This window comes from Amblyomma americanum, chromosome 4, assembly GCF_052857255.1.
Source record: "Amblyomma americanum isolate KBUSLIRL-KWMA chromosome 4, ASM5285725v1, whole genome shotgun sequence".
Classification (NCBI taxonomy): Eukaryota; Metazoa; Arthropoda; class Arachnida; order Ixodida; family Ixodidae; genus Amblyomma; species Amblyomma americanum.
This window is the reverse complement of record NC_135500.1, coordinates 81176197-81198744: the sequence shown is the minus strand read 5'-3', so window position 1 is coordinate 81198744 and position 22548 is coordinate 81176197. Positions and strand designations below refer to the sequence as shown.

General features: G+C 48.2%; 1 protein-coding gene across 4 annotated transcripts in view; it reads left to right on the top strand.

The window, feature by feature from the left end:
- Doa (CDC like kinase darkener of apricot) overlaps positions 1-22548 on the top strand; it is a 40606-nt gene that overhangs the window by 6949 nt on the left and 11109 nt on the right. Inside the window, exons 3-8 of one of the 4 annotated variants that reach the window (XM_077661125.1) lie at positions 13261-13384; positions 14050-14134; positions 14284-14350; positions 17005-17118; positions 17178-17283; positions 19323-19786. In XM_077661125.1, coding sequence (XP_077517251.1) covers positions 13261-13384; positions 14050-14134; positions 14284-14350; positions 17005-17118; positions 17178-17283; positions 19323-19786 — 960 coding nt within the window. Of the gene's footprint in view, positions 1-13257; positions 13385-13627; positions 13766-14049; positions 14135-14283; positions 14351-17004; positions 17119-17177; positions 17284-19322; positions 19787-22548 lie in introns of those variants that run through there. The other 3 variants (XM_077661126.1, XM_077661124.1, XM_077661127.1) reach the window with 3 other exon arrangements.

Sequence of the window (22548 nt, the reverse complement as noted above, 5' to 3'; positions counted from 1 at the left end):
TAATGGCATTTGTGATTTGCTGCAAAGCTGCCTCAAGAAACTGCTTAGCTGTGCAGTGCCACCAGGGGAACGAGTGATACTGGACTATACAGTGGTGTTGCTGCATTTGCCTAATCTTCGAGGAACAAAACGCTCTCCAGACATGCAGTGCACCTGAAATGGGGGTTCAGCATTTCATGGGCTAGCTTAGTTGCATGGTGAGCCCGGCTTAGTAGGCTGAAAGCGGCATGTGCTCATGCTTTTGTCGGCATCCTGCAATGAGCAGTAGTGGGGCCAGGTATTGTAGGGTATGGGGAAGAGTTGTTGAAAAACAATCGTCGAGCTATATTTTGAACTCTGTGAGTCCCGAAATGGGGCCTGAAAAATGTCTGAACTTAAAAAGTCACTTTACTGAGATGGAATCGGCTTAAGAGTATTACAAATTTTGCTCTATGTCATTCCCGCCCACAAGTGGTAATATTAGGACGTATTTCAGTCGGAGTCGTGCTTCCGTCGTTTCTGCTGCACATTGCACGCTACCGATACCGTTTGTGCACGGGTGCCGCAAGCCACGTCATGAACAGATAAGCAATTTTCCACTGCGCTGCAGAGCACGCTCAGTGCAAGATTTCCATAGACGCATGCCACACGAGTCGCAGACTGGACCTTTAGCATTGTGCGTACTGCTGCTGCACGCGGTTGTGCACATGCACCGATTGGTGCACGTGTGTGTTCACTGCTGGCAGGCACGTAGCGCTCCCTCAGGGTGAACTGCACATGCGCAGTGATGGCATGCGGTAGCGATGGCAGTACGCGCTATGCGAAAATAGTCGCTGGAAATGTTTTTGGAATACCGTGTTTCTTTTCCCTGTGCCACTGGATCTTGAAGGAATCATGGCTGTTCCTAATGTTTCTAAAACAGTGAACTCCATGATTTGCAGGAGGAGGAGGGACTTCCCTTAGAGCAGTGGGCTTCCAAAGCCTCTGGGCTTTCCTCTAGGATCCGTATATATGCCTCAGATGTTGCTTCAACGAGCTATAGAAATTATTGCTTCACATTATCTCCAATGTTTGTTATGCCAACTGCGCAAAAGATTAGTATGTCACTTATAATAACGATGTTGCGAAGGTGGCTACACGGGTATCCATGGATGTGATTGTAGTGCAGGGCCAGCCATGAATCTGGTGATGGGGAAATGAGGATCGCAGTAGATCCAGCGGCTCTGTGTGAACAGTCTCTGATGACAGGGTGGATTGAGATGAGAAACATGCAGGAAGCAGTCGGCTCCAACGACTCCCACTTTGTCTGTTCCCTGTTCTAAGGTTGGCGTCCGCTGTCGTGATATGGCACGAAATATCGCACAGGTCCGAATTATCAGTTGGTCAGCTACTGTACTTTAAATGGTTGGCATTCTTATAACCTACCCTTTGCAATACTGTGGTGGGTGTCCCTATTTTGGTGCAGTTCCTACAGATGTTCGGAAAAAGTTGTTCCATCAGAGTTACGAATCGAACCATGAAACTTCTGGGGGTGGGGAACCAATCATGTAACAATTCAGCTATTGCTAGAGCAGGAGGTGAAAGAATGCGTGCACTATTCGTGGTGGCATCATTTTGCGCCACATCCATCCTCTTGCGCAGCACATACTGTTCAGTTGCGTACCGTTTTTTTCTTGCCATGCATGAAGTTGCGGATGTAGAAGGTTTTGTAGGTGACCCAGAAAACCTTTTTAACACATTAAGGCCCAAACCATCCCATGGTTTTCCAGCGCTGGAGTGTTCCCTAAATTTGGAGAGAGAAAAAGCTCGTTGGCAGCAGCATTTCCTGAACACGCCTGTTCACTTTACATGTATAATGGCATATTCCAGTTGCCAATCCGGAACATGCTGTCATGTTCCGCGATACTCGAGCGTGTTTTAGTGGGCAGTTTGGATTTAGATAATGAGTTCTGATAGAAACGCAATGGTATGATCCCTAGACTCCCTAGGAACCTTGCACCTTCACGGACTCTGAGAGCTGCTCTGGATCACCGTTTTGGGAAGCGCCACAAGGTACTGCATTTTGGCAAGACCATGCAGACTCGAAGCTTGTGAAGCGCCACTGTGGTTTGTCACCAATTTCTGCTTCGCCAGACTCTAGGTGTCGTATGCAGCAATCATAGCAGTGCTTGTGCTCTATAAGGCTCAAGTTATTGAAGTATGACTAAGCTTCCCTGGCGCAGTGTTTCATTGTGGGGAACAGCGAGAATTTGAATGGCTTTGTGAAAAGTGTTGGCTAGCACTTTCAAGATAAAGGAAAAAAAAGCCAATGCTGAGGCAGCAATCGAATATCAAGCGTTAACACACTGAACATAGGTTGCTGGTTTGAATCCCTGCTGCGAGCTAGACTAACTTAACTAGGAAGTTTATGCAGCACAAAGTGCGAAATCGTACACCACCACCCCGAGCACTCTGCGACAACACGGTTGAGCCGCAGTGTTCATATGAAGTCATAATAAAGACAAGGAATTGGGGCACATAAGTATCCGGTGCGAATCCGTCGTGAGCTAGGCTCTTAAATAGTAAGTTTATGCTGCACAATACTTTGATGCCTTCCAGATAGGGATATATAAATCGGATGGTCATAGTTTCAAGTTATGGTGCTCTGGCAGCACGCTGCCGCCTGTTTATATTCCATTACGTAACCACCTCGGTTACCATGGCAACCACTTGGAGGTCGCCATCTTGGATTCTGAAATTGGAATCGGCATAACTCGGGGGCTCGAAATGGGACCAGTAGAGCTAACGCTCTAGGAAAGTAGTTCTTTAAGGCCCTGCTGCGCGAGGAAACCCGGCGCATTTTCCTGCACGAAACCGAAACGGCGCATGAGGCGCCCAGGAAGTTGAATGCAAACGCAATGTCCCCGGTGACGCATGGTAATGCCTACGGCGGCCAATTCAAACTCCTGCGCTGTTGTACCGCGGCATGCATTTTCTTTTGCTTCGTCTGTCCCGAAAATGACTGGTGCTTCGTTGGCAATGGCTATAATTTTCCTTGCACCAAGCGACGATGCCAAGGGGAGTATTGCAATAGGGCATTTGTCTGGGCTAGTCGGTACATTGTACTAACTGAAGGCACAGCGCACGAAGGACTGGTGTTTGTCTCTTTCTTAGTCCCGTCCTTCGTGCGCTGTGCCTTCAGTTTGAGCCAAGGAGAGTGCATGCTGCGATGGAGTAGCAGAGACGGCGGCAGTTTTAAGTTAGACCGACAGCTGACGCAGCTCTGTCATAGGACCCCATTTTGAGCCCATGCGGCGTGTATTTTCTGTGGCCTGGTTTCAAAGTGCTCCTTGGTCGTGCATCCGCAACGGATAGAACGTGGCACACTTGTCAGGACAGAAGCGCGCAGTCCTCACGACCGTAGGCTGGATGGATGAATGGAAGGTAGGAGCGTCCCTTTTGACAAAAAACGGGGTAGTGGCATTTGCCACCATGCTCAGCTTTTTTTGTTTATGTTGCAAGTTATTAAAATTCGCCACTTTCTTTAAATACGTGTTCCTACACTTTTAACTTGATATCACCTATCTGCTTTTGAGCCACCAATCGCTTTTTGCTAATTTCCACCACAGATTTATTTACATGACTATTACTATGTCTAAACCCTAGGGCCTCAGGAAGAGTGACTGTGCCTGCATCGACATCGGGATGGATACCATCACATTTTAGTATGAGGTGTTCTATTGTTTCTAGATTTACCACATACAGCACGTGTCATCATCTTCGTTAATTTATTTTTACAGCTGCGCGATCTAAGACATCTTGACCTAGCTTCAAAGAGTAGGGCACTTCTTGAGTTATCATGAAATGCTTCCTTCCTGATCTGCCTTTTCCAGTATCGATATAGTTCTACACTATGCTTCTTTACCATTGAATCTATCCAATTTTTACCTTCTGCGTTTTCAACCTGTCGTTTAACGCTCTTTCTTTCTCCTTCCTCGTCTCTGGCAAACTTACTGGTTAGCTTTCTAGTTCTTTTCCGTCACTGTGAGTCAATGCTCTTTCTGTATAGGTATTTAAATACCTTAGCTGCCCACCTGTTATCGTCCAATTTCCTCGGGCGTTCTTCGTATAGTACTTTACTCTGAGCTTCTCGTGCTTCGAACGTTGCCCAGCCCATATCCCCCTGTACTGCCTCTTTTGTAGTTTTCCCTTGGGCACCTAGTGCTAATCTTCCAACAGCTCTGATTTACTTCTAATCTCAATTGAACTTCTGTCCTTAAGCATAGAACCGAATTCCCGAAAGTAAGCCCCACCATTATTCCCTTCCAAATACCTCTCAGTACTTCATAGCTGTTGTACCCCTACAATGCTCTGTTTCATTATTCCGGCATCTCATCACCCTTTTGCTATGAGAGACTGTTCGTGCTTTTCTGTGTACATCTGCCCTTTGTTTAACCATACCCCGAGATATTTGTATTCGGCCACTTGGGGTAATTCATGGCCTTGTACTGCAAGCTCCTGATCAGTTGCATTGTTGAAAATCATCACACCTGACTTAGTTGCGCTAAAACTGAAACCTAGACTGTCTCCACAGCAAATCTTCCTGGCTGTCTGCTAACAGTACAATATCGTCCGCATACATTAAAGCCGGTAGTCGTTGCTCAACAACCTTCCCGCCTAATCTGTACGACAAATCATAACCTAGATTGTTTCCTTGTAGCCTTCTTTCCATACTTATACAAAGCATGAACAGCAGCGGTGATATAGGACAACCTAGCCTTAATCCTTTGTGTACCTCGACAGTTGTACTCTTATTTCCTTCCCATGTTATTTCAACTTCATTTTCTCGATATATTTCCTGTAAAAAATTAATTACCTCATGACCGACACCTTCATCTTTTAATATGTTCCACAGGAGTTCCCTGTTCACATTGTCGTATGCGCCGCTTATGTCCAGGAAAACTAAATACAGAGGTCTGTTTTCCGCCTTAGCTATTTCTATGCACTGCTTAAGCACGAACAAGCTATCATCTAAGTGCCTACCACTTCTTCTGAACCAGTTCTGAAGTTATCATAGTTTTCTATTACTTTCTACCCATGACTGCATTTTTATTTTCACCGCCTGCATCGCAAACCTGTGTATAACTGATGTTATCGTTATCGGTCTGAAGGATTTTGTTTTTCTTGTCACCTTTCCTTTTATAAATCAAATTTTGCCCTGTTTCCAGCTGTGCGGAATTTGCTTATTTGTTATGACTGCCTCGAATGCTTTTATCAGCGTTTCCTTGCCTCTTGGGCCGAGTTCATTAATTAGCTTGATTGGAATTTTGCCTATCCTTGCGGACGTACATTTTGGAATATTTGCTTCCGCCTTTTTCCAGTTAATATTGGTCAGTTCGGAGCTGTTCTTTATTGTGCTATCCTGTGTTGCTCCCTCATTTGGGGTGCTTACCCTATCGTTTTTCCTAAATGAGTCCGCTATAACTGACCCAATGCAGTTCACAGCGTCATCTCCCTCTAAATGTTTTCCCTCGGCATCGTGAATCTGTTCCTGCTTTCTGTGATTCGCTTTGCCCAGCCGGCTTATATAGTTCCAGAATTTTCTTGGCCCGCCTTTAGTTGCATGCGAACTTCAGACAGCCAGCAGCAATCAGAGGACTGCTTTATTTTAGCCTGGACGAGGACCTGCACTTGCTGTTTCTTTTGTCGATAAGATACCCATTTTCGGCCTATTTCCTCTTTAGATAACTGCGCCCTCTTCTGTGTGTTCCCGTGATGCCAACCGTCGTTGTTGGATGGCCTCCCTAATTTCCTTATTCCACCAACTTCGTGGCTTCCTCTTTCCTCTCCAGCGGTTTACTTTTTATTTTTGTACTAATGAGTACTGATGATAATCCCACTTTTCCGTGGGATGTTTCTCTATTGCTTCATCTATTCTGGTGGCTATTAGCGCTATTTGTTTGTCATTTGATTTTGTGTACTCATTTTTACTTCCCTGCATTTCTCTTTTGAGCAGGGCTCCTAACTGTAGACTAATACGCTTATGATCATTTCCCCTCTTCGTCTATTTCCATTATTGCGAGCTTGCCATACATCCCTTGCGACCTTAAGCAGTAGTCAGTGGTTGTTTGCCTGTTACGTGATTTGTCCCTCACATTTAGTTTCTCTATTTACATTAACTAGGCACGGCGCCATCTGTGGGAGGAGGAGCCTTCTAATTTGCTTCAGATTGAGTGTGGCTCCCTAGGGGTTCGCCGTCTTATTTTATTTATTTATTTATTTCCTCAACGGTCCAAAAGGGACATTACATGAGGGGTGGGCAAACAAAAGGGTTTTAAATGGATGAATACAGATGGTCTTCGATGGCGGATTTGAAGCGAACTGGATTGATGATGGTTGCCACTTCGGACGGAAGGTCATTCCAGTCTTTGGCTGTTCTAAGGAAAAAAGATTGATGATATGTTTCGGTGCGGGCTTGTTCAGGGTAGACGGCATTAGGATGACTGTGACGAGAAATCCGATGGGCGCGTGCGACAGGGGGGGGGGGTCGTGGTGGATAGTGTGATAAAATTTATGATATAAAGAAAGACGGGCGATTTTACGGCGACAGGCCAGAGTAGGAAGATGGAGCTGTGATTTTAGTGCTGATACGCTAGTGTGATAAGAGTAGTCCGAGCAAATGAATCTGACAGCGCGGTTCTGGACCGCTTCGAGCGTGGTGATAAGGTTAGCATAGTGGGGATCATACGCGGCAGATGCGAACTCTAGTTTAGAACGTACAAATGTTAAGTAAGAAAGAAGTTTTATGTAACAGGGGGCTAAGGAAAGGTTACGACGTAAATACCCTAGAATTTGATTAGCTGAATTAGTGACGTTGTGAATGTGTAAAGACCAGGTTAAATCTTTACTTAAATGGATACCAAGGTACTTGTACGAGTAAACTGACGCAACAGGAATATTGTTAATAGTATAAGTGGTACCTTGGTGGTTTCGCCGGCGATGAAAAGAAGGGACGTTTTAGTACTATTAAGCGACATCAGCCATGTACTGCACCATTCTTCGACGGGTACAAGATCTTCTTGAAGGGTGGTGATGTCAGATGGATTATTTATTGGGCGGTAGATAACACAATCATCTGCAAATAGGCGGACGTTAGACATTATGTTAAGGGGTAAATCATTTATGTAAATAAGAAATAGAAGAGGGCCTAAAACAGTACCTTGGGGAACGCCAGACAAGACAGGGGAGAGAGATGATGAGTGAGAGCTAGCATGAACGAATTGATAGCGATCAGTTAGGAAAGCCCGAATCCACCCCAGAACTAAGGAATGCAGGTTTAGTCGTGATAGCTTAAGAATTAGGCGCGCGTGAGGGACTTTGTCAAATGCCTTTTCAAAATCTAGGAATATGGCATCAGTAAGAATGTTACGATCGAGGCATGCATGTATATCATGAAGAAAGAGAGTAAGTTGCGTTTCGCAGGAACAACCTTTACGGAAACCATGCTGATTAGGATGAAAAAAGTTGTGCGATGACAAAAACTGGGCAGTGTGTGAATATATTATATGTTCCATAATTTTACAACAAACACTGGTTAATGATATTGGCCTATAGTTACGTGGTGAAGATCGGTTACCTTTCTTGAAGACTGGAATGACCTTCCCAATCCGCCAGTCACGAGGTAATGAGCACGAAGTATATGACTGCTGAAAGAGGAGAGATAACATGACACTACAATGTTCCTTGTGTTTTTTAAAATTTTAGCGTTGATGCCGTCAACACCGGCAGATGAATTTTTTAAAGCGTCAATGATCTTGGCAATGCCGCGCGGCTCAAATATAATGGTATCCATTGGTGCATGGAGAAAGCAACGTTGAAGTTAGCGTGGCTGAGAGCACCGCCTCCGATCGATCTAGAGAGGGACGCACGAGGAATTGCGGCAGGCCTATTGCAAGGTATTCGGTGCATCTGCGTGTAACAGTAAACTCGGAGGCTTGACCTTGCTTCGGAAGCCAGGCGTGTCGCCCCCACTGGCCATTTTCGCAAGCAAACCTTGATGCCGAGACAGTTCCAGCGCTGACCCCCTGAAGCGAAGCTACAGGCCCGCGGTAATCACGGTGATGGCGTTACGGGTTAAGAATCGAGTGGCTGGGGAGAATTTTTTAGATCCAATTTTCTCGTCAATAATTGCGTCTTTTGCTGCCGGACGAACGTGAACGCAGCCAGAATGAGTCACAGAATAGAAAAGTTGGTCAGAGTTGTCCTCAAGTGTCCCTTTCAGCGGCTTTTAGACTGGTGGTCATTATAGCCATGGAGGAAAAAAAAAAAACTTAGGAGGGAGCATCCGGCGAGAGACTTGAAGCCTAGTCGTAAAGAGTAAAAAAGCATTAAAAAGAAGAGTCGGTCCCCCGTGACCACGTCACGTTATAGCGTGCGGTGATATCTAGCGCCGCTGGGCGCGCGCAAGCGCGGACTAGCGCGGCAGACTGACTGTAGATAAACCTCCTTGCTGTAGGCGGCCGCGCTACGGGCTGCGCATACGCGCGCACTAAAACATACCAACGCCAAAAATACTAAGGACTGACTGGGAGAGCGAAAAAAATGTGTGAGCTGAGCGGCTTCGCGAGCGCTTGCGTTGCGAAGGCTGGCAGCTGGGCGCTCGCTCCTTTTTTTCCTCCTCCATGAGTATAGCGGTGGGCAGGAAATTACTGTTGAGAAAGGGCGACAAATATATCTGTATATGTCCTCTTTTGTTGTATTTCTGCGTCATGTTTGTAATCAAAGGTGGCGCTGCGGTCGGCAGCGACGCGGGGTGTAGGCAGAAACTCAGCACGCCTACACTGCGCTAAGCGACGCTGCCTTCGAAACCAACTGGTGTATGCGAATATTTCAAAGCGTGCTGTTGATGCTCAGAGTGTAGTTGTGCACTTTTTCAGCCTGTTCGCCAGACAGAATTAGTAGGCGGAGCGCTGCATCGGGTGCTTCTCCGCGACATTGTAAAAGCGCAGCGTTATACGGCGGGTGCAAGCGCGAGGTATGGGGAGGAACTAACCGTCCACACTTCTTAACTTATGGGCCGATAAAGCATATCCGATTGCTAGTGCAAGGTAGGACGACGTGATGCACGATGCGAATCGGCTTTCTCACACGACGAACCTTGTAATGTGCTCCCTATTTTCACCGTGCCGCTTCACTTCGGAGACCTTGGCAATTAATGAACACTATAGCTGCTTTTTATACCCCTGCCACACTGCAAATTTAATGTAATTCCCATCGAATGACATTAGCACTTACTGCCATTAATCGGCTGCTGCACGGCAATATTTAATGTCATTAGGTTGGAATGACATTCGCCATCGAACGAGTTAGGGGAACTCATTCGCATTCGATCTCGAACCGAATATGTACTCTGGACACCAGGTAAGCAGCAGAAACAAGCGACGCAAAAAGAATAGCATGCGCACTGCCAAAGTTAGAAATTGTATTTATTTAGTTCTGCTAAAGAAATGTTAAGAACCTCTTGACACCAGAGGCTGTCGTGGATAGTTGTTGCTCTCGGTCCCAGCAGCAGCCAACGGCAGCGGCCGACCGCGAAGCAGGGCCTGTCCCGCGACCGCCGTTCATTTTGTGTTGCGTGTTTCTTCTTGGTTGGCGTTTCATGTTCGTTTAGCTCGGAAGTACTTAAAGTAGTAACTGAGCACCTCACCTTTTGGAAGTCACTTCGACGCGCCGCCGCGTCAGCCATTTTGTTTGTTTGCGTGTATCGGATTTGTGGTTGACTTTGTACTTGGCTTGGATTTTTATGGCTACAGTGCTGTAGAGTTGCCGGAAATATTTTCAAGCTTATATTATTGTACAGAAATGTTCTCACCCCGTTTTGAAACACGACATAACAATTTCAAACATCTTTTATGCGCGCTGATGACATTCGATGCATCGAATGACGTTAAATTTTCCGTGTGGCGGGGGGTGTACGGCAAATGCGATCCGAGAGCTACACGAGCGCATGCATAGACGCTTTCCTCGAGCTCCAAACGAAATTTACGCTCACTCCGCTAACCTATAAAATTTTGCTTCTTATTTTAGAGTTTATTCATGTGTGCGCATTCTGCTTGTAAAAACCCTCGTGCGTGCTACTACCAGAGTCCGGTGCTTCTTTAAGCGCGGCACGGTGTGAACGCTGAAGGCGACTGGCGGCAGCTTCGTCTTTTTCTTCTTCTTTTTTGCGCGAAGTGGTGCTTGCGGCGTTGTCCGGGTTATGGATAAGCATCTGAAAATGGCCCCCCTGTTCAACTTACGATCCCAAGCACACGGAATATCGCGCCTACACTTAAGCCTGGATTGCATGTGCGCGAAGCAAAATGCATGTGTCGCTTGGATCTGCACCTACAGAAAATATCGCTCGTCGCCCGGAAGCTCCCCACGCGACTGGCCAATCAGAGCCCCACAAAGCCGTTTCCGGTTTGTCCATGGTTTGTCACGGGTACATCTCATGAAACCCTACCAGCGCGCCGTCTTGGTCATCGCCACCGAGAAAATATTTGGTTTTGTAGCTGAGAGGCAGACCCGCATTATCTAAATAATTAAAACAATCTACTTGCTGGTTGCGGAGGGCTAACACCATTTGGAGCGGGCTACGCGAGCGGGCGTACTGCAGGGAGAGATGTGTGTCGAGCCTCGGGTACCGGCGCTCGATCCACCGTGCCGCTGCGCTCCAACTGTATATACGTGCAGAAACACTCGTGGCGCGCATTCTCACTGGTATATTATAGTTTGCTCACTTACAATCAGATTGCGGTGACAGTTCATGGGAGTGTTTTTACTAAGCCGGAGTGCACAGGAACGAAAGCACACCTCCCCCGTGAATCCGTGATGCGACTTCTCCGCAAGCACGCCGTTGGTTATCTCCACTGCCGCTACAGCGCTGTCGTAGAGGAAATATTTCTTTTGCCCTGACTATGAGGCACACTCACAAAATTTTAAGAGAGAACAGGTTACGGCAGTGTTTCTAAGCTTGAGTGCGCAAAGCACGGAGTCCGCTGCGCACGTCGCGGGTGCGCGTCGCCTGCCGCCTTCGCTTACATGGAGGTTGCCCACAAGCGGCGGAGCGAGGGTCGCCGTGCCGCCTGTCGCGTCGCTCGCTCTTTCGCGCACATGGAGCGCATGCTTTAAGCGGTAACCGCATGAGGCGATATTCCTTCGCGATACGTCGCCCGATGACTCCGCCGTCGCCCATCGCTGCCGCTGGCGCAAACCGCACGAAGCGACGGGACTCGGCGTCGGAGCAGCACGTTTTCAGTGTTGCTCGATTGCGGCAGCTTCAGCGTTCAGTCATTTTGCGCTAATTAACGAGCAGAACAACGCTCGTAAGGCTTCACACAAGACAAAACAATAAAAACATTGAAAAATATATTTAAGTAATAATTTTGTTTAGTCTACTACACACAGTCGTGTGACGCAGAAAAGCGCGCCCGAGGGACGCTGCGATGCGGCGCCAGGCGACATTCCTGCGCTGCTGCGACTTATAGTGCGTGTAGGACATATCCCACAGCACCCTTTCTTCTTGAACTTCATTAATGAGCCTTTCATTGAATTTTTGCATAGTAGCCATGGTGAGGGATACGCCGGCTGCTGCTCCGCTGAACAAAAAAAAATCGACTTACGCGCGCTAAACGGATCGGAAGTTACGCACCCGCAGGGCCTACCGTCATTGGATAGTCTCGCATGGCACGGCACGGGCGATGGGCGAAATTTTCTGCAAACCCAGAACCTGGGCGGCGCGATGAGCGACAGTGCTTCGGCGGCCCTCAGCCCATCGCGCGGCGTGTCGCCGCGAATTGTCGCCTCATGCGCGCGCGGTTAGCGCTTCTCTGAGAGCACGACAGAATGAGAACGAGTTGCAGGCGTTACTTCATTTTTGCACTGTTCACCACGCGACCGAACAGCAACGATGCGAAGTCAGATACAGGAACCAATTTATTTGGTTTCAATGCAGAACCGCAATGTAATAACCCAAGGGGCGAAACAAGCTCGGCGGTAATAATTAGCCGCGAAACCGATCCGTCGCCGAACTTGTCTTTCTCCTCGGCGCGCCTCTGCCCGTCGCTTTCGCGCCTGACTGCAGTCATCTCGTGGAAACTTATGCCGCTTCCTTTCTTCTGCATTGCGGCTCAACCAACCGCCCCATAGTTTGTCGACACGCCGTAATTTGTGCCCAAAAACGCAAGCGTGGCGCACCCAATGCGGAAGGTCCCGCTTGTTGCCCTCACAATGAAAGTCACTGCTGATGCCAGCGCCGCCGCATCTCTTTGACGTCACGGCCTGACGCAAAAGCCTGACGCCCAGCTTTCCGTCATTCTGATTTCTTGCTGCGGCGCAGGGCCGCCTAGCGCTGCTGACTGTAGGCACCGAAACTTAGCTGGTGGCACCTCACGCTGTGGTGTTACATAATGCAGTCACGGGTGAGGGGACGGCGACCAGCCTGGCTACTCATCCAAGCCTGGTGCCACGAGAATAGTCGGCAGCGGCTGACCAAAGGCGTCCGCTCCTGGGCGCGATTTTTTACTCGATAGCCCAGTGCATCTGGTGCCCTGGACGCGCTGCTCGTCGAGGCATATTAGATCGCTCGTAAAACGTAGAAAACGGGGATAAACTTTGTCGGTGGATACAAGCAGGCAGGGAACGCCTAGCAACTAGCAAAAGGGGACGAGACGGCTGATTATTTCATCAGTGGTGTGTTACTAAGTGCGTTCCGCTACAAGTTTGCGGAGCGCCAGACCTTGTAGGAAGTGCCACTTGCCGCGTTTCGGAATTTACGTGTGTACGGCGTGCGCCGAAGAAGTCGAGAGTGGCTCGCTCAATTCCGGGCCGCATGCTAGAGGTGCGTGATCATACATCCTGTGAACTTGTGGCGATCATAGTACCTTGCGTGGTTCACAAGTCGGGTGTTCCGAATTAGAACTTTCACGCTTATTGATTGGTCAGTCGCCAACTGATTCAGTTTTCTTCACAATACGTACCACGTTATGACCCACGTTCTAGCTACACGAACGTCTTTTTTTTTTTTCACTTTCGCGGCCTTGATGCCGTCGTAACGAGTGAAGCGGCAAGGAAGCTCCGTGGCCGTCAACGCCGACTGTTCACCCTTCCGCGCATGATCAGCGCAGAAGCGTTGGACATTGAATGTCTGTCGCGGACGGCACTCCGGGGGGGGGGGGGGGGGGGGGGGGGGTCCCAAAAGAGAAGTGATGTAACTGGCTGTGCGGGCAGCAGGTCGTCACACCTGGTTCCTCCTCGCAGCAGCCACCGGCGCCACTCGGACGAGGAGTCCTCAAGCCGGCCTTCGCACCACCGCCGGCGGCGCTCGAGCCCTCACAGCAGCCGGCGCAGCACGCGCCGCCGGGACCACCGTGGACACCACTCGCGGGTGAGTGGCGGCCCGGGCGCCGCGTATTTAGACCCTGGGGGGAGGAGGGGGGGACCGCGGCTATTTTCGGGGTGGGCCTCCTCGCGGCTCGCGGTTCGCGCGCTCCCGCCGTCGTCGGCGGCCAGTCGTGTTCCGGGGGGTACCCTTTTTGCGTCTCGGCAAATGGTAGGCCGCAGTCCTTCCTCCTCTGGCGCCGCGGGGGCTGCTGCTGCGGGCATGTCGGCCGACGCTGCTCAGGTGAGGAGCAGTGGGCTCTCCGCCCGCAGGATGTGGGGCTGGGGGGTCTTTCCGCCCCCCCGCGTGGGGGGGCTCTGTCCGGGGCTGCTGGCTCGGCTGGTTCGCCGCCGCAGGCGCACCTCGGCCGAAGAGGAGCTCGTGGATGTAAATGGGTGCTTTTGATGGCATGCTGGGGGGGTGCTGGGCTCACTTGTGTGTGATGTGAGACAGGGGCCAGCTGACGGAAGGCCCCCTGGTGCCTCTCCTCCTCTCTTGTTGTTGTCTTCTTCATGCGGGTTTGCGTGACTTGCGCCCCCCCACTTCCTGACCGATGGGTGACCGGCGGCGATATCCGGCTTGCCGTTTGTGCTCGGGGTGGTCCCGCTGGTGTTTGGTGGCTGCTGATGCTGTTTGGCTGCTGATGCTGGCGGATGCGGTGGTGGCGGCAGTCGCCCGTGCGGAGGCCCCCAAGCGTGGAGGACGACGAAGAGGGCCATCTGGTGTACCGGCCGGGAGACGTGCTCCAGGACAGATGTATTGGACATCCCTTCTCTTATCGGGGGCCCTGTAAATTGACTCCTAGGGGGCGGGCTGGGGGCACGTATTTAATCACGTGATTTGTGGGGTCATCTGGGGGCGCTGACCGGGGGCCCCCCGTGGGCTTTTTCCTGTGCCTCTTGCAGACAAGATTGTCACCACCCTGGGTGAGGGGACCTTTGGCAAGGTGGTCAAGGTGATCGACATGCACACGTGAGTAGTGGCTGCACACTTATTTTGAGCATGTCTGCATAAGTTTTGGCATTCTTTAGCTGGCAGTAGCATGAAGGTGTATGCTTACACTGCTGCTAATGCAGTGAGCTCGGCTCCTGAGGCCATTTGTGGCACCTGTGTTGTGCTCACCAGTGTCTGCTTGACATAGCAGAAGTTGTACTGCTTCAGAAAGAAACTGTGCTGCAGCATGTTTTTCTGTACCGACTAAGAAATGAGCTGTGTATCTGCAAAATTTGTGCCATTTAAAGATGTGTTTCAGCGGTGCTTGGTGTATAGGACTCATCGCTGCTCAGCCTGGTACTTGTCGTTGCTTTCCCCCTTCACTAATGCCAGGGGAGCTTTTTGGCAGCCTTGTTCCTTTGAAGCTACTCTGAGACTTGAGGCACTTCAGGTAATATTGAGCAGGAGGCATGTTGTCTACTGACCCTTCATTTGCTTCAGTGCTTGTGTGATTTCCTTCGTGGAAGGTAATGGCAGGCTGCTGGTGTGCAGGTGTCACAAGGCCAAGCGTCTGTTGTTTTTGACCCGCGTGGCGAGGGTGCTGGGCGTGCTAAAAATGGCCGGATTCCCTCACTCCCTGGCCCCTCCCTCTCACTGTGCGGCGCTCACATCTGTTTAGCTTCCCTTGCGCCAGCATGTGACGGCATCTTCTTGGCTTGCTCCTGTCACTGAGCGCGTGACGCTGGCAGCTTGCATTTTGGCATGCTCTGGCCGTTGCGGTTCGTGTGCTGGGCCACTGGGTGAAAGCGGTGGTGCTGCGCTGAAAAAAGGAGGCGCGGTCGCGGGTGCCAGAACGATGGCGCGGCCTCCTGGCGGTGGCCTATTTGAAACACTTGCACATTTTTGAGGGAGAACGCCGGCCTTTTTATTTGCATTGCGTGACACGGTTGGGACAACTGGATGCAACTTTTGTGCTTCCTTCCCTTGCCAGTGGCGCAGGTCACAGTCTTAACTTTTGGACTCGTGTGTTGCCAAGTTAAAGGAACCCGTTTTCCGGTCTTGTGTGTCTGGCTGCCCTGGTTGCACTGTTGGGCCGCAACTTCTTTACCTTGCAGTCATTGCTTCCTGCTCTTACATTTCTCAATGCAGTTGTTCCATTCTCGTGAAGTAATTTCGCTTGCACAGAAGTCTAGATTGCAGGTTGTCCTCTCCTAGTTCGCCATTGCTTAAGTCGACGGTTCTCTAAACTGGATTCAGTGGAACTGAAGGGTTCCTTTGGAGTGCTTTTTGGGCCACCTGAACATTTCATGCGTGGTTCAGCCCTCACCTTTAGCCACTTTATTTTGGGACTTGTCATTCTGTAGTTGCAATTAGCTGTCTCTCAAAACCTTAAAGCTGGGAATTATTAAATTGGGGTCATTTTTGAAGAGCCACAAGTCTGCATGCTGTTTCTTGCGTGCATGTTAAGTGCCCCTGGCTAGGATTTGGATATAGGAAATAAATTGGCCGAGTGCATAGATCAAGGCGGTACGATTATCTCGGCAAAATATTTGGGCCATGCTCACCTCGAAAGGCGTTGAAAGTTCAAATCAAAAGCCGTTCCTTCTTATTGGACAAAGCCAACCTCTTCATCCTTTTCACTGGCTTTTCTGTGGTGGCACAGCGGACTGCAATTCATCGGTCCATCATTCTGGTTTATGGGTGAATGATGGATGACATCTCGTCATCTGCTAGTTGCTCTTGCTCTTTCAAGTTGTACCGTTCGTTGTGAAAAAAGAAACGAAACAAAACGTACTTCTTACTTATATGCCCTGGTTCTTTAATTTCTGTGTGATGTGACTACTACTGTGCCCTTTGTTTGTTCACCTCATTGCGGGTTTACCGTCTTGTTAGAAAGTTGCTCGCATGTTGCTGTGCTCTGCCCTCCTGCATTAGGAATCTTGTCTTGCACATACTGCGATACACCATGAGAAGCAGCTCTCTTGCGAGAACAGATTCACACAAGACAAGCACACAGAAGCTCCGCTTAAGCCAGGGAACGAAAACCAAGAATAAAATACGTGGCAAGGTGAGGTCATGAAGTAGGAATCCGACATACCCCATGCCTCCCTCTAAAAGCGGACGAGAAAGGGAAATTGCGCTTGCGAGGTTTGTTGTGCGGTCCGGTGGTAGAGACCGATTCGGAGAGAGCTCAGCAGAGAGACGTATGTTGAAGTCGTTTAATTATGGCAGCTGTAACTCTTCTGGTAAACGAGTCTTTTCAAAACATTTTTGCTCCTATGCATCACAGCGAGGCTGCCTGACAAACTGTTCGAAGTAGCAAATTTAGACCAGAGAGTGTGGTCAGGGCCCTTAACCAAGTGGGACGGAAACCCAGACGTTCCTAGCACCATTTGAAATTCGATGCTTGGGATTCTAGGTGGGCTAAATTTGTTTTATGAGCACATTTGCATCTTCTGCATCCTTTGGACAGAAGGTCTCAGTGCACTCTGTGTGTCTATTTTGATCCCTGTACTGTAGCACTGTCTTGAGTTCCATCTTGTTTTTACTTCATCAGGGGCAAGTATATGCAGCTGATAGAGGATGTTAATGCAGTGGGGCTGTGTGCAACCCAACCCCTGCGGCTTTTGTGCGCTGAACAAATGATGAGTGGAATGTGTCACCAACACGGCTTGTGCATGTGTTTGCTGTAGGGACCAGACAATGGCATTGAAAATAATCAAGAATGTGGAGAAGTACCGCGAAGCTGCACGCCTGGAGATCAATGTCCTTGAGAAGCTTGCCAAGTGGGATCCTTCGGGCAAACAGTGAGTGTCTTGGGCAGTTGGGCCAGTGTTTGGGCATGGTCTTAATGACACTAATGCAGGTCCACTCCTTGCAGCTTGTGTGTTCGGATGCTGGACTGGTTCGACTACCACGGCCATATGTGCCTGGCCTTTGAGATGCTTGGTCTCAGCGTCTTTGACTTCCTGGTGAGGCTCACCTCTTGTTCATACACTGCATATTGTATCTAAGACAAGGCATTATCATTGAGACTAGTACAGGGGTGTAGGGGATAGGCGAAGAGGCAGTGAAATGCTTGACAAAGTGCCATCTCCTGTCCCACCCTTAAAATTTGACACTTCCTGGAAATGCATAACAAAATAGAGCATCAATATTGCATACAGAGTCCAGTTCAGCTAACACATCCAAATACTGTAGAATTGTTTCTGGCAAGCTAGTTGGTGATTGAAGTTAATTTTCGAACTGCGCAAAGAACGACAGAACAAAGGACACACACACACACACACACAACGCAAGCACAGATGTGTTGTGTGTCCTTTGTGTCCCTTGCTCTGTCGTCGTTCTTTGCGCAGTTCGAAAATGAACTCCCAATATGTCGTGATGCAGTCTAATGAGTAAAGACAATAGAATATGCACGGAATTTAAACCATTAATATAACATCAAGGTAATATTCATCATTGAATTTACGTTTTGTTTGGTGTTGCAGACACTAGATGGCTGCACCTTTTCTGTTTCACAGTATGCACCTATATTGTACACTTAAATAACTGAAAATAAATAAAGTGTGTGGCTTTGTATAAAATTTGTGCAGCTTTATTTTTGTTTTTTTTTTTTTGCTATCCTACTTCTTCGGGGGGGTTCCAGTTTTCAGTTGCACTTTGCAGTTTAATGCGAAACTTATGGCAGGACTGGTTGCTCGCTTCCAAGAACATAGGCTCCTGTGAATTGTAGTTGCCTGTGCTGCTTGGTGTGGAACAAAGAAATGCAGTAGATGCCCATTGAGATTAATTTGAAGGGACTAGAAAATCTGTTCATGCTAACGGAACTGCTCCTAATAAAAGATATCTGATCATGCTAGGCATGTTCAGCTATATATGTTATCTGAAAACTTTGAGTAAAATAGCTTTTTAAAGAGAGGGTAATTGCAGATAGAGCATTTTTCACACTTTGCATCTAGTGAGCTGAAGGCTTGGAGCGTAGAACATGCACAATTTATCCTACAAGCAAATAGCATTGGTCTATTTTTTTTTTATTTCACTCTCTCATATTTTCTTAGTGTATCCCACAGTGGCTGCCATTTGTGTGCATGTGTTTTTTTTCTGATTTTTGCTTTCCATCCTGCTCCAATCGCTTTAAAGATGCCCAGCAGGGTAGCTGTTACCAACCCCATGAGCAGGCACACCACACACCTTTTCGTGCACTGCTGGCAATGGACTTCTCTGTGCCTGGATAACGCGTGTGATGTCGTTTCATTTGAGAATGTGGCCTCGATGTTTTTAAGCCCCATGTCCTCGAGTGGGTGCACTTCGCGCATACACTCCTTTTAGTCAGCTCTCTGCACCAGCGCAGGCCTTTTCCGTGCTGGCAAGAAAGCTTTGTCCCAAGAAGGTGCGCTCCCGCAAGGCAGCTTCATGACAGTTTTTTGAAAGTGTGCGGAAGCAATCTTTTGGGGGTGTGCTTTATTGAGTAGAAGCGGTAAATTTTTATGTTGTTTTCTTACCTTGACGCTGCCGCGTGGATGCCCTGTGACTTTTCGTTGCACGGGGTCACCATGGTTTGTGGTCGCTGCGAAGGTTCGTCTAAATCAAGCACACGCAAAACAGTTCCATCTTAAGCAGATTTTTTGCATTGAGTCTTGGGGGAAACCAACCAAATGGTCTCACATTGTTCATCTTAACCGAGTTCGTCTTAATGGGAATCTGCTGTACTGAAACGACATGTGCATGAAGAAAAAGCATGAACTGCTCAAAATAACTGGTTGAGTTACATGTGTGGAGAAGCTGACCCTGTAGCTTTCTTATTATGTAAAAAAATCTGTCCTTGAGTGCAATTCCGCTCATGAAGAGGCTTGACTAAGCTTCGGGAGCTTTCAGTTGAGTCTTCTTTGGTACTGCTGGTGCTTGCGCGCGTGCTTTGCTGAAGTGCTGGCAACAGGAAAAGCGCATACTACGAGATCAATGCATCCCCGCCTGACTGCAATGGGTGCACCCTGTCTTCTGCGTGCAGAAAGACAACCACTACCAGCCGTACCCGATCGACCAGGTGCGGCACATAGGCTACCAACTCTGCTACTCGGTCATGTTCCTGCACGAGAAGCAGCTGACACACACCGACCTCAAGCCCGAGAACATCCTGTTTGTTAATTCGGACTATGACATCAGCTACAATGCCAAGAAGAAACGGGATGTGCGGCGTGTCAAGGACACCACCATCCGGCTCATTGACTTTGGGTCGGCCACATTCGACGAAGAGCACCACTCAACCATTGTGTCGACACGACACTACCGGGCACCAGAGGTGATCCTAGAGATGGGCTGGAGCCAGAGCTGTGATGTCTGGAGTGTGGGCTGCATCCTGTTCGAGCTGTACTTGGGCGTGACGTTGTTCCAGACGCACGACAACCGCGAACACCTGGCCATGATGGAGCGCATCTTGGGGCCACTTCCCTATCGCATGTGCCGTAAAACCAAGTAAGCCTTGTCTATACTTTTACCTCACAGGTCGTTTGCAGTGCTGTGAAGGCTGTGGCAATATGAGCCAATCAGAACGGCATGCGCTGCAAAACAAATCCCTCTGTGCCCAGTACCCCGCAACTGGTGACTCCATCCCTGGGAAGGAAAGAGCACCAGCGGCCAGTTGCTACGCACTGGAGGCTCAGCTGATTTGACAGATGCCATGTTTGCGAATGGTCGTACACCACTTCGCAGCAGGCCTCCGCAGGGCTTTGTTCATGTGGACTTTCTCTGCTAATTTATGGAGGCAGGAGAATCTTAGAAAACAGTGTTTATTAATGAAGTCACAATTATGAAATCTTCAGGGAACATGCATTTTGGCTTGCTGATTCCAAATGTGTCTTTAGTTTCATGTACAACAAGTCTTTAGGCACTTATGCAATATGTTATGTAACTTTTGCCGAGAGCTTTAAGGAAATTCTACTGCAGGGAACTTCGTAGATTGTATGCTATTGGTTTCTCTTGATATAAGGCTGTGCAATAAGAATAAAATCGTCATCCTGCCTGTCGTATAAGTTTGAGTTATAGGTTTTTTGAAGTTGTCTTTTCAGAATTAGATCCGCCGTGGTGGCTGATTGGTTACGGCACTCGGCTGCTGGCCCGAAAGACGCGGGTTCAATCCCAGCCGTGGCGGTCGAATTTCGATGGAGGCGAAATTCTAGAGGCCCGTGTACTGTGCGATGTCAGTGCACGTTAAAGAACTCCTGGTGGTCGAAATTTCCGTAGACCTTCACTACGGCGTCCCTCATAGCCCGAGTCGCTTTGGGACGTTAAACCCCCATAAACCTAAACCTTTTCAGAATTAGGAATACAAATTTTTCATCCCGTTTGTGAGCTGGCAACTTCAGAATGCTGTAACTCAACTTCTATCATAGGCAGGATAATAAATTTACCCTTACTGCATAGCTCGATATCAAGAGATGCCAATGGCATGCACTCCTGCAAGTTCCCGGCAGCAAAATTCCTTGAAAGCTGGCAGCAAAAAGTTGCATAACATAATTATATAAGGGCACAAAGACTTGTTTTACATAATTACATATTTGGAATCGTCACACATACATATTCCCTTATGTTTTCAGAAATGTGTCTTCATTAATAAGATTTTTTTTTCTAAGACCAGCTTTTCCCGTTAACCAGCGAATGAAACACTAGCTGTACTTTCAAAACACCATCCTGAACTACCATTTCGATTACGGCAACAACTATTTAAAAAATAGCCACAACACTGCTCATATATTGGAGGGACTATTTGTTGTCTTCTTTGGCCCTGATTGAAGTAGAGAGCTCTGCCTTTCACAGTGCTGCAAACAACTTGTGAGATGAAGTGCAACTTCTGGTGTTTGCTACTGTGAAGGCTGCCTGCACTGCTGCAGCCTGTTGCTAGCAGTGTGTAGTTTTGTCAGTAGCCTGCTTGTATCTTGCTAAAGTTGCGCGCCAACTTGGCCAGTGTTTGTAGTGGTAAAAGAATCGGGGGTGATGGTACCTCTAGCCACTTTTCATTGGAGGGCTTTGAAAAGCTGCTGTGCATTCAGCTGGTGAAAATGAGGCTTTCCGGTCATGCCTGGCTGCATCTGCCTCGGAGTGCTCTAGCTGTGTGCTAGAGTGCTCTACCTAACTCTGGTGTCATGGGTGTTAAAGCAGTTGCGCACTCCTAGTTGCTTAAATTTTCAGCTTTGAATTTGAGAAGTTTATCATCCTAATTGAGGTTGTAAGTGTGGATAAATGCCACACATGGAGTTAGAGCAATCACAGTGTCCTCTTTGCAACTCGTTTTGTGCCTGATCAAAAGGCTCTGGCCAGAACTGTCACTATACCACCAAAGACGATGCACCGGTGTGTAATTGGATCTCCGTGGAGTTATAATAGATATTGGTTGGCTGTGAGCGGGCCTGTGACAACAGCTTATGGGCTTTTACATTTGTTGCTTGGTGTACTTAGGACTTGCAGCATTTAATTTTTTTTTCTCTCAAGGCTGGCTTCCGGTATATGCAGTAGTACTTTCTTTTTTCGCCTTGCCCTGGAAAATTATAACATGTTACTAATGCAGACTTGTAGCATGGCTTTCTTTTTTTATAGTTCTCACGTAATTAGCCAAGTGTTTCTGTAGCTTTTGCAGCTTGGAAGATGAAATGCATTCAGCACACTTCTTTTGCATGTACCCCGTGCCATTGCATCATAGCCACCATCATATCAACGGCACTGTTGTGTCCAGTGCAGGAATATGGATTCTATCCACACATTTGTATCCCAGGTCTGCTACCTGCCATTTTTTTTTTTTCACGGCATATTATTGCCCAAGCAAGTAGCGAGTTACTGGTCATTTGTAGTGTCTTTCTCCTCATCAGGTACAGTATGGCTAATATGACATGTTATGACTTTGTACGGGCTTTAGGCAGCATTTTTATAGTACAATGCCACATAAGATGTTCTCAGAAACTGAAGTGTCAGTGGCATCTGAGAATAAACTCTGAAGAAACGAAGTCCATGGATTTCTTCTGGCATAAGCCTAAATTGAATCACTGGAAGGAATTAAGTGGTAAACACCGTGCTCCCTTTCACAGGGTCCTGATGTTCTTGAGGGTTTTTGTTTTGTAATAAAAAAAGGAAGAGAGGGGGGTCTGCATGCTTAAACCAGCTGCCTGTTCTGATGCCATATTGTCTTAGCAAGAGGTTGTTGATCTAGGCTTACGAACTTCAAAAGTATAGATCCAGCGTTACAC